Source organism: Delphinus delphis, chromosome 6 (genome assembly GCF_949987515.2).
Source record: "Delphinus delphis chromosome 6, mDelDel1.2, whole genome shotgun sequence".
NCBI lineage: Eukaryota > Metazoa > Chordata > Mammalia > Artiodactyla > Delphinidae > Delphinus > Delphinus delphis.
Window position 1 is genome coordinate 107,599,432 of NC_082688.1, and position 13,812 is coordinate 107,613,243.

General features: G+C 53.0%; 1 protein-coding gene across 2 annotated transcripts in view; it reads right to left on the reverse strand.

Annotated features, from left to right (window-relative positions):
* Positions 1-3,135: 3,135 nt before the first annotated feature.
* The window catches only part of CTSB (cathepsin B), a 29,852-nt gene continuing 19,175 nt past the window's right edge, over positions 3,136-13,812 (reverse strand). The window contains exons 2-10 of one of the 2 annotated variants that reach the window (XM_060015273.1): positions 11,001-11,151; positions 9,936-10,021; positions 8,912-9,026; positions 7,231-7,349; positions 6,395-6,480; positions 5,963-6,106; positions 5,516-5,632; positions 4,372-4,500; positions 3,136-4,022 (exon numbers count right to left, since the gene is read on the reverse strand). In XM_060015273.1, the coding sequence (XP_059871256.1) occupies positions 3,937-4,022; positions 4,372-4,500; positions 5,516-5,632; positions 5,963-6,106; positions 6,395-6,480; positions 7,231-7,349; positions 8,912-9,026; positions 9,936-10,021; positions 11,001-11,126 (1,008 nt within the window). In that variant the 5' untranslated portion in view covers positions 11,127-11,151 and the 3' untranslated portion in view covers positions 3,136-3,936. Of the gene's footprint in view, positions 4,023-4,370; positions 4,501-4,799; positions 5,111-5,515; positions 5,633-5,962; positions 6,107-6,394; positions 6,481-7,230; positions 7,350-8,911; positions 9,027-9,935; positions 10,022-11,000; positions 11,152-13,812 lie in introns of those variants that run through there. The other variant, XR_009519942.1, reaches the window with a different exon arrangement.

Genomic DNA, 13,812 nt, shown 5'->3' on the forward strand with positions numbered 1-13,812 from the left:
TTGCTGCAGCTGTGTGTGACTTAGTCACTGAAGGAGCTATGTTCCAGCAGTAACGTTGGGTTTGCACTGTGACACACGTACCCACACTGATTCTTCTCGTGTGGGCCGCCGCCTGACCGTGGACTGTTTGGGTTCATTTGAGACTCAGTCCTGGATGAACCAGTCACCACATTGAAGCCAAAGTCACTTACCACTTAGAGCCCAGCTGTAAGCCAGACTCAGCAGTGAGTAATTTAAGCATCAAAACTTGGTTTGCGATTCCAAGGTAGGTGTTAAGATTTGTGTGTTGAAATCTATTAGTTCTGCTGCAGTTCACGTAGGACATGGGACAACCCGCTGGAAAGAGCCTTGGTCTGAGGTGGATGCGTTGGAAGCTTCTCTCCTGGCTCAGCTGTGGGGCTTTCTGAGCTTCTGGTGGTTTGTATGATCTTTTAGGTCCCTCCCAGCTGTAAAGCTATAAAGGTCTTAGCTCGCATGCCCACTCCTTTGGAAGAACATTTCCCTTCTAAATGTTTTCTCTACTGCAATTGCCAGATAATACAGGATACCCAGTTAAACTTGAATTTCGGATAAAATGGTTTTTTAGTATAATTATGTCCCAAATATTGCACAGGACATATTTATACTAAAAAATGACTTCTGAAATTCAAATCTGATTTGGCATCCTGTATTTTTTTTTTTTTTTTCTTTTTGCGGTACGCGGGCCTCTCACTGTTGTGGCCTCTCCCGTTGCAGAGTACAGGCTCCGGATGCGCAGGCTCAGCGGCCATGGCTCACGCGCCCAGCCGCTCCGCGGCATGTGGGATCTTCCTGGACTGGGGCACGAACCCGTGTCCCCTGCATCGGCAGGTGGACTCTCAACCACTGCGCCACCAGGGAAGCCCTGGCATCCTGTATTTTTACTTGCTTAATCTGGCAACCCCACCGTCTACTCCACACTTTTAAGGTAAGTAATTAAATGTACAGCATCCCTGGCATAGTCTACGTGACTCATACAGTGGGAGATTTTAAGTTTTCCTCAGAGGAATATCTGACCTATCTGAATCCAGGGCTTTAAATCAAGAAACTTAACAGAGCCTAACCCCATTTGGGGAACTTTCTCTGGAGCCCTAGTTGAGACCTGCACACACACCCACACCCTGCCCTGGGAAACAACTACCTGCAAGCGCCACTCTTCTATCTACTGAGCCCCTTCTCTGTGGCCGCGGGTGTAGGGGGAGGAGGAGGGGTGGCTAGACATTTGTTAATTAACAGGCATTCTAGATTATTTTTTTTAATTTATTTTTGGCTGCATTGGGTCTTCGTTGCTGCGTGTAGGCTTCTCATTGTGGTGGCTTCTTGTTGCAGGGCACGGGCTGTAGAGCGCAGGCTCAGCAGTTGTGGCGCACGGGCCCAGCCATTCCGCGGCATGTGGGATCTTCCCGGACCAGGGCTCGAACCTGTGTCCCCTGCATTGGCAGGCGGATTCTTAACCACCAGGGAAGGCCTAGGTTATTCTTAGTTTTGGAAACGGAGCTCTAAGGCTGGTTCTTAAACTTTAGTGAACTGCTTGAAGGTTCCAGATTGCTAGATTTCTCAGTGGATCTGGGGAGGTGCCCCTAAACCTATGTTTTTAACAAGTTCCCTGGTGACACAAATGTTGCTGGTCAGGAGACCAGCTTGGGAACCACTGCTCTAAGGCGTTCCTCAAACCATAGTGAACGTGTCACCTGGAGTCTTGGTTAACTACAGATGCAGATTCAGGGCTGTCCCCAAATTGTGCATTTCTTGCAAGAACCTCGGAGATGGCAATGCTGTTGGTCCATGGACCACTCCTGAGGCTCCCAAGTACAGTTTCTGATGCCTATTAAAGGAACGGGAAAGGTTGGACTACCTTTGCTCACCCTTCTAAATCTGAACAAAAATACGCCCTTCTCCATGTAAACGAAAAGGCACTGTCACTTCCAACTGTCATCTTGTTTGGGGGCACCCAAGAAAAACTTCCCACCTACTGAACTGAGGCAATGAGGTGGTGGTAGTGGGGTAGTGTGTACTGAAGTAGTGACGTCAGTCCCAATCGTAAACATTGCTTTCTATTTTCTAACAGACTCCTCAGGCCAAGCACGAAGATGCCCCGAGGTCCAGTTCGGTTCACTTAGTGTATCTCTGCTGGCATTCGGGTGAGGATGGAGGTGGGTAAGGGGTGCGAATTGGAGAAAGTAGTAAACAGAATTATTCAACGCAGTTTGGGAGTGGGTAGAAAATGTTAGAACTTCACTGAGCTTATGAATGTATCCTAGCTGAAATTGTACAGATACTGCAATGAAGAATTTGTAGCTTTAACCCTTGTTAAACATTCTGTAAGTACTATGAGTTTCACCAGTTTTTCCTGCAGTGATGTTCACCAGGTGTTCAAGAGCGTATCTGAGGTAGTTCTGATCCTAATTTCGGGGGCACATCAGAAGTTAAACCTCCTGTGCTTCTGGAAAGAGCTGGTTCCACTCCCAGTTGTGGAAGGGAAATGACTTGGGGTATTGACAGGCCGGGGTGCGGGTAGAGGTGGAGATTCAGCCTCCTGATCCCTGGAGAACTAACTGGGGTCCTCCCGTTGTGTACGGGTAATTAGGATGATGCGAAGCAGCAGTTCTTAACGAGCGTCCCAAGAGGCAGGAGCTCATAACTGCACACGGGCTCTGCCCCGACCCGGGAAGCTGGTCTTCCAGCAGGACTGGTTACACCACCAGCACACCACGCCTGCAGGAACCCTCAGGTCACTGCTGGTGTGCAGTTGGTAAAATAAAAAAAGAGGTAAGAGTTCTTACCTGTTTAATTAAGCAGGCACAGAGTTCATCGAGGGTTGGGGCAGTGTGGGGTGGTAGGTTTATAGAAAAGGGTTGATGAGAATGACAGGAAAGTAAGAAAGGGTTGATGAGAATGACAGGAAAGTAAGAAGAGAGGAGGTGCTGTGGTTTGAAGGTATGGCTGCAGCAGTGAAGTTAAAAATTAGGTATTTATTTTGTTCCACTCAACCCAGGCAAGATATCCCTGGTTAGAGGTTCTAGAGGGTCAAGGGCACCCAGATCCATGAGGAGAGACAGCAGCTAAATGTCTACAGACAGTGACAAACAATCTTCGAGATGCCACCAGGACGCAGACTTCACATTGAAGAAGAGGCATTTTATTGGCAGTCATTCTTTTCTTTGTTATATTAACAGGGTGAAGCAGTGATTTCAAAACAGTAAAAGCCGGCTTCTCCCCAGACTGTGGTATCAGAGGGCTATCAGAGAGCAGCAGGTAAGAGAAATCTCAACCACTGAGTTTGAAGGAGACAATCTGTACCACTAGTACAGCTCTTCCAACCAGCAGACTCTCATCCACCTGATCAGCCGAGGAGCACACAACAGAAAACCTAAGAATCATGCCAAGGACAAGACCAGCGAGGGTTAGCAGCGCTGCAGACCTCGACAGACGCAGGGGCCCTGGGAGAACGTGGCTTTCTCCAAAGGGCTGCCCCCACTATCTATCTCTTCTTAACCTATTCCGGATCCAGAAAGCTGCCTGCTTGGGTGGGAATCCATCTAGCTAGGAGAGCGCTGCTTCCCACTCCTTTGGGAAACTACAAACCCTTCCGGTCTGTCCTGCTCCCTGGTGACGCAGAGGCGGGGGCAGCAGGCACTACACAGCTGGTCTACAGCAGAGTCTCGCTCTGCTTCGGCAGACGCTTACTTGCCAAAGTGCTTGCGTCGTGACAGCAGCCCGTCCGCTGGGCTGGCCTTGGCTGCGTCTCCTTGGAAGACAGTGCGGATGGCAGACATGAGGCTCGGCCTGACCCAGTCCTTCAGGCCCTGGCTAAAACTCAGACATTCCTACCCCTGCATCTCATCCCCAGTCTGAATGGCGGTATTTAGGGAAAAACTGCCCCAGGGCCGGCAGACAGGCCCACAGGAGTTACATCTTCTAGTACTGACGAGTGCATGGGATTCCAGCCACAATTTCCGATTCGATTCCACAGTGATCCTCTCCTCTGAGGATTTTAAAGAAGCCTAGAGAGCAGAAGACGCCTTTAGAGAGTGCTTGGCTTTTGCCAACATATCCAGACCCACCCCTGAAAAACGGGGAAACGGAAGTCACAAACCAGCCCCAAAGCTGTCACCAGCTGGCCCACAAGGTGCTCTGCCGGCTTCCGTTCAGCCCGCATCCGGCCAGCCCGCATCCGGCCCCTGCACCTGGTGCCGTGGGGACCCAGGCCCAGCACACACCCTCCCGGGATCAGAGGCTGCCCTCGTGGAAGCCCCGGCTCCCTGGCACCTGCGCAGCTGGCGGAGCAGGACAGGACGCCCGCTGTGCCCTGCTCAGGGGGCCCTGCTCTCAGCAGGAAGGGGCTGCGCTCACCATTGTCACCCCAGTCAGTGTTCCAGGAGTTGCCGACCAGCCAGTAGGGGGTGCCGTTCTCCACTCCCCAGCCCAGGATGCGGATGGCGTGGCCTCCCATCATCTCTCCTGTGACGTGCTGGTACACCCCTGGGAAAGGAGACAGCGGTCAGGCCGGGCAGCCACCCCATCTGCCACAGCACCCCTCCAGCTCACTGGTCACCCCGGGCAGGACGGACGGGGCCGGAGGAAAGGACCGGCCCTGGCGTTCCACAAGAAGCTCCAGGGGTTCCCACAACATTTTGGAATTACTTATTTTGAAAGCCTAACAAACACACTATAGGAGGTAAATATTAAGATGGAGGCCAATCAAATGTGTTTGTTGGTTCCCTTTAAAACTAAAGTTGTAAATTCTAATAAAAATACCAACAGTTAACTGTGTTACATACAGTGACTTCACGTAATGATGTGTCGAAAGGGTTCTGTGGCTTAGTTTCACTGCTGCTCTGGGGCACACCCTGCAGAGGTGCTGTGGGAGAGGAGCTGGGCCGGCAGTGCTGATGACCCAGAAAGATGCTGGCTAAGGTGCTCTGAGGACCCCCAGGCTACCGCCTCACTGGTGAATCACTTCGTCGAATTGGAAATGCATCCTCTCAGGTAATACTGGTGGAGACTGTTAAGAACTACCAACTTTATCATTTTTCTTGCCAGGCACCTTGGTTTTTTTTCTATAAGATTGGAGAGCTTTGGAGTTTTCGATCTAGCAGCATATAAAATGAGACAGAAGCCCTCAGCACAGACTGTTCGTCTGGAATGGGGGATTTCTAAGCTCTCAGGCGGGGACCATCCTGTCCCCGGCCGTTTGAATCCCCACAGCAAGGTGCTCCCTCTTTCCTCATCCACTGGGTGCTGGGCATGACGCTTAGACTCTGCCAAGGCCAACGTGAATGCGATGAGGAAGCAATGGAGGCGGGGATGGAAAGGCTCCCCAAGGAGAGATGTGAGCTGGCCTTTCCGCTGAGGAGAGCTCTACCACCAGCCAAGGAGCAGCCAGGGGCGTGTGGCCCCACCTCCCCCTGGAGGCCCACCTCCCCCCAGGAGGTCCTGCCAGCCGGGAACCCAGCCCTCCCTCCCCCTCCAGCTGCCACCAGGGGTCGAGACCCACCAGACTTGTACAGCAGGAAGTCCGAATACACGGAGAAGGCCCCCTCGACTGGGCCGTTTTTGTAGATCTCCGCCATGATCTCCTTCTCGCTACCGGAGACGCTGTAGGAACTGCATCCTGCAAAGAGACCGGCCAAGTCAGGCAGGGCGCCTCCCACAGAGGGTCGCACGGGGCCTGAGACCCTGGAAACAGGGCAGGCAGCACCCAGAAGGATTCTAGGGCAGACTACTCCCCCATGAAATGAGACCTTTGGTCTCTTCCTTCCTAGGCTGGAGTTCTAAGACACCATTCCCGCAGACTTCAGGGCGGAAACGGGCAGAATGCAGTGTGCTGCTCCCTCCCGTAAGATAGGCCCCATTCTGTGTTCCTGACCTAAGACCCCAAAGCCCTGGTCTTCCCTCCTTGGCTTCCCCCGGCCGGTGCACTGGGGGCGCCCGCCCCGCTTACCAAAGTGCTTGTCTTCTTTGTAGGATGGGGTGTAGCCGGGCTCACAGATCTTGCTGCACTTGGGGGTGTCGCCCTCCCCCGTGCACGGGGGCCGGGAGCCGTTCACGTGGTGCTCGCAGGGGGGGATGGAGTAGGGCCTGCAGCCTGGAGGGCCAAGGACAAAGGTGGGTGTCAGGAGGAGGCCCGTCGAGGCCAGAGTGAAGAATCGGGGCGACGGCTCGCGGGAACAGAAGCCTCAAGTCTGCGGCACTGACCCTGTCCTCCCGTTGCTAACTGCCATACACAAGGCTGCCTTGTCTTTCGACCTGGATTTTCAGCCCAGCATTCCTGCCCTCAACCCTTAACCTCTACTTTATAGGGGAAAATGAGACCACTATTATTCCTGCATATAAAATCTATCTGGCCAGATGGGGGCTGAGGGCAGACACTCACCCACATGTGAGTTATAGAGGCCCCCGGACACCAGGCCTTGTTTCGTCCAGAAGTTCCAGGCTCCAGCGGGGAAGCCGCCATTACAGCTGAGAAAAGAACCACTGGTTAAACTTATGGTGAGAGTGGTTCTCGCTGCTCCCAGACCACAGCCCGGTGCACCACCACTGCCTTTGGCAACTGGCGCGACAGTTCTCCCAGACCCCCAAATGCCCCATTCATCCTCCCGACAGCCACTTGTTGCAGGGACTCGCCCCCAGCAGACAGGAAGTACTTTCATAATCACGTCCACACCAGGCTCTGTCTTCTGTCTAGACAGCGGTTCTCGAAGGGCAGTACGTTAGAATCCCCTGGGGCTCTTACAGAACACCAATGCCAGGGATTCCCATTTCATTGCTGTGGGGTGAGACCTGGGCATTTTTTTTTTAAACTCTCAGGTATTGCTAATCCGCAGCCGCATCTGAGAACCACTGTTGCAGAAGCAAGGGCAGAGTTGGCAGAAGACAGGATCTGGTTACGAACGTGGCTTATCTGGGAGCCCACCACCCTTAATTACAGAGGAGACAGGCCCCAGAGACCACTACATTTCCTCAAGCAGGAAGGGAACCAGCACAACAAAACCCAGAAGCTAAGCCGCCTGTGCGGAGAACCTGTGTCTGGCCCCCATGGCCCACACCCAGCTCTGCGCGGCCGGCCTGGTTTCCGACGCCCCGGGTCCCCATCGTGTCTCAGCAGAGGCGTCATCCTGCCTGAGGGAGCGGCGCTCCCACCCGCAGGGAGCCCCTCGGCCAGCGCCCACCCGCAGGTCTGCTGGGCGGCTTCGAGGGCCTCCGACTCACCCCTCCCCACACTCGTCGCCACAGCAGGTCAGCATGTCCTCGGCGGACACCTCCACGTTGACACGTCCATTGCTGCGGATGCAGAGCCGGTCAGAGATGGCTTCCACCGCCCCGAACGCCTGCAAGAACCGGCACACTGAGCCCCATCCTGCACTGCGGGCCCTCCAGCCTCCACCCGGGGGGCGACGTCAGGCACCCCGTGCCTTCCTGGTGGCTGGTCCCTCTCCACGGCAGCGGAGGGGCCTGGTACTCAAGCTGGGCATTAAATCAAGAGACAAGTCCACCCCAAACCTCTACCTGGGCATTCAGTTCGCTGCTGAAACATGCGGTCTTTGGTTTCTGACATAAAAATATAGCTTGTACAAAGGACGAATACTGTATGAATCTACTTACATATGAGGTACCCAGACTAGTTAAAATAGTGAGAGACCAAAAAAAAAAAGGGGGGGGTGGAGCACAGAGCTGTTAGCGTGACCGATTCCCCCTTGGGCCCTTACAGTTCCTCCGATTCTTCTGCTGACCCTACCCAGGAATGCACGGTGCAGTCAATCACTTCTGTGTCATCAAAGGTTTTAGTATTTACTAGATTTTAATAATCACTAGGGCCTGGTAGCCTCTATGTTCTGTTAGTCCCCAAACAATGATGAAAACCTTCGCTGACATATTCCTGGTACCCACGAAACAGACCAGTTACCCATTCATGAATCTTAAGAATGTACTTTCCCTTTCCAAGCACCTACCTACCCCCCCATACCCTGGGTGAGCTATAAAACTGTCCCAGGGAGGGGCTTCCCTGGTGGCATAGTGGTTGAGAGTCCGCCTGCTGGTGCAGGGGACGCGGGTTCGTGCCCCGGTCCGGGAAGATCCCACATGCCGCGGAGCGGCTGGGCCCGTGAGCCATGGCCGCTGAGCCTGCGCGTCCGGAGCCTGTGCTCCGCAACGGGAGAGGCCACAACAGTGAGAGGCCCGCGTACCGCAAAAAAAAAAAAAAAAGTCCCAGGGGCTCCTCAGCAGTGCAGAATGTGACTGCACGTGCTTCCGGACTGCCGTCCCCACTCAACCCCTCCTCCCAATCCCACCCTGCGAGTTACCCTGGAATACACTGATTTAAAAAAAGAAAAAACCACAAGAGACAGAAAGCAGAAGAGTGGTTGTTGAGGGTTGGTGAGAGGGGAATGGGAGTTAGTGTTTCGTGGGGACAGAGTCTCAGTTTTGCACAATGAAGGGCTCTGTGGACAGAGGTGGTGATACCTGCACAGCAACCCGAATGGACCCAACGCCACTGGGTGGTACATTTAATGATTAAGATGGTTAAATTTATGTCGTGTATTTTACCCAAACACAATTAAGGTAGCCATTGATACAGATGGGATGCTTCTTCAAAGTTAATGGTATTTGCTGATGGCCTGGGACAGTGTGTCAAACAGAAATAAAAACTGCTTCACAACCCATACGTGGGACACGCCCTGTACAGGGCATTCTGCATGTACTGATTCTTCCGCCTGGTCCTGCAATGATTCACGACCTTAGGGATCCTTCTTGTTTTTATACTGGTGGAGATTGAGACTTGGGAACCTTCTGTGACTTGCCTAGTCACAGCTGGTCTAACCTCAACTCCCCTGGTCTCTCCCACCCCAACCTGTCCCCTGGCCCCAGCCCTCCCGGCCAGCAGGGTACTCACCCAGCAGGAGCCGCAGGAACCCTGGTCTCTGATCTCTCTGATGGTCGGGCAGTTTGGCCACTGTTCCCGGGCATCGAAGCTTTCAGGCAGAATCATGCCCTCAGCAAAGGCAGCTCTGGAAAAAGGAAGGTCTCTGTCACAAGCTGTCACCTTAGAACCCACTCTCCTATCCCCGCAAAGGTCACCTAGAAGGGGCCAGGCACAAGGACATGCAAAGGAGGGCGTATGCAAGGGTGTCCCCTTGGAATTTTATTTATTTAAACACAATTTTTACTTTTTTTTTTGGCTGTGCCGTGCAGCTTGCAGGATCTTAGTTCCCCAACCAGGGATCGAACCCGGGCCCTCAGCAGTGAGAGCGTGGAGTCCTAACCACTGGACCACCAGGGAATTCCCCCCTTGGAATTTCTAAAACAAAATAGGTCCTACTGCTCCACGTAACTTACCCTTCTGTACGTTTCTTTCTACACCCATTTTATGGATATCTTTGAAGAGTTTTCGCCACAGGGTCCAGATAATTGTATCTCTTGCTTCCCCAACCCGACCCCGAATCAAACATCTGCCCAGGTTCATCATTTTTTAAATACCTTCACAACTGTGTAATGGTCCCCATAACGTAACTATCCCATCCTGTTAGGTTTTTCTAACACTTCCTTCAAGAGTAGTATCTACATGAAAACAGAAACTGCAGACTTTTCCAGAAAAAAGAAAAACATTAACAGCAGATCATATGGCTTTTCTTAGATTTTCCTTAAATTATTCAAGATTGGGTCCATTCAGATCTTGGAGACCCAGACCTGGGGCCTTTCCCACTGCAGCTGGGACGCCTGGAGAAGCACCGTAGGAAACTGGCATCGGTGGCTAGCCCCTGTACCTCAGGCAGAGTCCCTGCAGCTCTGGGGGCAGTGAGGCCTACAGATGCCAGGGAAGCCTTCTTGCCTCCCCCTACCCTCTGTGCCAAGCATCTCTGCTCCCATGGCAGCAGTGCTGGTGTAGCTGTGCGTCCTCTCCAGTAGTGGGCACTCACCTCTGGGGCAGCTTGGGCCCGCCCAGGAAGGTGCCACACAGCTTCTTCACGTAGCTCAGGTCCACGTTGTGGAAGTTGTGTCCAGCCTGGAAGACAGCCGCACCCATAGCAGTCACCCACCAACACGGGGCGGCAGCGGGGTGGGGATGTTTCCAGAGACGGGGTGGAGCACGCACACCACCCACACAAGCCCTGACAAGGCCGGGGGCCCCTCCACCTCCGCAGAGCAAGGGGGTTGGGGCACTGCTACAGAACAAATGTGTGTCCCCCCCAAAATTCATGTTGCAACCTAACCCCAATGTGATGGTGTTAAGAAGTGGGGCCTTTGGAGGTGCTTAGGTCATGAGGGTGGAGCCCCCATGAATGGGATCGTGCCCTTTTATAAGGCGACTCCAGAAAGCTAGCTTACCCCTCAGGCTAAGTGAGGGCACAAGAGGTCAGCCACCTGCAACCCGGAAGAGGGCCCCCCCCAGAACCCGACCGTGCCAACACCCTGATCTTGGACCTCCAGCCTCCAGAACTGCAAGCAACACATTCCGGTTTACAGGCACTGACCTCTGCGCTTTTGTTACAGCCGTCTGAATGGATTAAGACAGGCATCTGCAGAGCAGGCGGGGAGCGGCCCAGAGTGACCGCACGGGCAGTGGGCAGCTCTCAGACCAGTGGGGATCTCCCCCAAGCTGTACCACTTGCTGACGTCACGAGAGACCCTCCAATGCCCTGAACATGGCTTATCCCTCATCCCTCTGTTCCTGTAGCCTCGGGCCTCAGGGCTGGGCAGAATCACCGAGTTGGTGGTACTGATGGGCTGTGACACCTACCACGGTGGGGTTACAGTGTCTACCCGGTGGTGAACTCTTCCAGAGCTGGTTTTCCCCCATGCACCTTCGCACACTCTCACACACGGACAACACATACACCAGGGAAGGGGACAGGGCGGTGCGCGTGGGCCTCAGTGGCCAGGTCTATGAATCAGATCAACTGTCTAGGACACACTGTCCCGTGGGCCACAGCTGCAGCCCCTCCCTCAGGAGTCAGAGTACACAGAAGGGGCCCCCAGCCCACCTTCCACGTAGTGTTCTGCTTGTTAACAAAGTTGACCAGCTCATCTGACAGAGGCGGGAAATGCACATTGCTCCAGGCACTGGTCAACACCACCAGGCAGCTGAGTGTGGCCAGGAGCCGCCACATTTTGGAAACTGGATCCTAGATTAACCTGGAAAGGAAAGGACACAAGACATCAGGATGCTTCTTCCCTCAGTTCAAGTGCTTGACACACACAAGGTGTCACCTCAGGTAGCACTGTTCTGGGGCCACAAACAACCCAGTGGTCAAAGGGATCCCATTCCGTCCTGGCTCTACCACCTGCCCCCTTGTGCTCCTCAGTTTCCTCTTCTGGAACTGAGGTGTCAGCAGACAGCCTTCAAGCCTCGGTGACCATGTGCTCTCAGGCCTTGTCTCAAAGTCCCAGCCCCTGCCCATAGCATGCAGGACTGTGAAATGGACTCATGTTTGTGTCCCACGCCCCCAAATTCAAGTTGAAATCCTACCCCCCAAGGTGATGGTGTTAGGACGTGGGGCCTTTGGGGAATGATGAGGGTGGAGCCCTCATGAATGGGATTACTGCCCTTATTATAAAAGAGCTCCTACAGAGCTCGCTGGCCCCCCTTCCTCCATGTGAGGACACAGGGGAAGTCTGAGCAGGCAGGGGGTCCTCACTGGCCGATGCTGGCCTCTGATCTGGGGCTCCCAGTCTCCAGAACTGTGAGCAGTAAGTTTGTTTGGAAGCCACCGTCTGTAGCATTCTGTTGTAATGGCCTGAATGGCTAAGACAGACTGTGTGCTTCTCCTCCAGGTGGCTGGGAGCATGCACGAGAGAGAAAGCCAAGAAAGGGCTGTGCTGTGTGCGTGAGGCCTCCTTGGATGCTGGCAGGACGCCACGTCACCCGGTCTCTAGAGCTGCTGCAGGGCCAGGGCAGGGCTCACAGTCTGAAATGATGCTGGTCACTGCATGGTTTGTAGATCAACTATCTCGTAAGCTGGGAGGTCGGGGCCGAGGCCGCTCTGCTATCTGTCAGAACCCACCCCAGGGCCCAGGCGACAAGCAGTTTCAACAAGTCCATCCCAAACAAATGGACAAACCCGGACCTTCAGGCAAAGTCGAATCCAGTGCCCTCCCCACTGTGGTCAACCTGTCTCTCCATGGGTTCCTGGAACAAAGTTTGTGACTTCTCCCAAGTTTGTGCTCCCAAGGAATAAACAGCCTTTCCCCGTGATCATGTCTCAAGTGGAAGACCAGTGGGATGACAAACACGCGAGAGAAGATCGATCTCATGAGCCACGTTCTGGACACCAAACAAACACAAGCCCACCTCCAGCCCCGCGCGTGCCGTCTCGAGAGCTGGGAAACAGCTGGTTTGGCCGGTGGCACAGGTCTCCCGGAACTGTCCGTGGCTTTTCCAGTCAGCCAAGGGCTCTGCTTCCAGTTTCAGAGACGGGGCTCCCGAGAAGGGAAGCCATCCCATCACCACCAAGGCCTTAGCTCTTGGATTGGCCTGCAGGTCAGGAGACTGCCAACTTCCAGCTCAGCCTCTGAGGCACACTCTTAGGCAAGAAGCTCTGATGAGAGCAAGAAATGTGACCTGGGCGCCACGGCACTGCAGGGCCTCGTGAGATGCCCACTCAGTAAGCGAGTGAGAGAGAGAGTGAGAGAGTGTGTGTGTGTGTATGCGCGCGTGCACGTGCTGGGATCTCCTGTCCCTGACCTCGGGCTGGAACAGCAGGGTCACTGGGTCACCTCGGGTCACAGGTTTTTGTGAGGGGTACATGAAGATGACGTAGGTGACAGCACTGAACACGCTGCCTTCCACATAGTGATTTATATTCAGGGGAAAACCTAACTTAATTGTTGCTTAAGCAACAATTAACTTGGAGGAATCCATGTGTGAAGATAGCCAGACGGTTCTGGGGAAGAACAGTGATGGAGGCCTGAAGGTCTGGGGTGGGAAACGTATGATAAACCCTGGGTGACGCCAGCCCAGGAAGAGCTGCATCAACTAAACGGGCCATTTGGAAGCACATCCTACGAGGGAGGAAACAGCACATCTTGGTGGATGGTGCCTGCACAACTGGCTGTGCATTTTGGGGAAAAAACCCCAAAAGACTCAATCTTTACTCTCAAGTCCTTACTATACAAAAAGTGCTACATGAAACAAAGATCTTGAATAAGAACAGAAGTTGTATGAAGAAAATAAGGGCACTTTTAAAAATGTAACATTGGCGTGAGGAATGCCTAAGATCGACATCAAATAGAATCTTAAAGGGGAAAATGATTACATGAAAATAAAGCTTCTCTTCTAGAAAAAAACAAAATATAAAGTGACAAATGGACAAAAACCAGTCCTTACAAATACTTAGGGTTCTGTTTCCCTAATACGCAAAGGACTCAAAAAATCAGAATAGAAAAAGCATAACAGAAAAATGGCCAGAGGACATATACAGTAAATGTACAGAAAATACTATGGAAGGCCAACAGATACTTTAAGATGCTCAACAAAGAGGTATGTATCTTTCAGACTGGCAAAGGTGGCAGGGGTGGAAAGTTTTCAGCTGGGGTTAGACGTGTAGAGAAAACAGACGCTAACGCTGATGAATACCCAGTGGTAGGTATGACCCAAACTCTATCAATTCTCCTAACTGCATGCCCTTTGACTCAGCAGTTTGACATTTAGAAATGTATCCCACAAGCCTCAAGACGAAAGATACCGGTATACGGGTGTTCACTAAACATTCTTGGTGTTCGCAGAAGACCGGAAAGAAAGCAACTAATAACATTAACTGTCACAGCTGTGGTAAATGCTTAAATAACAGAATATAA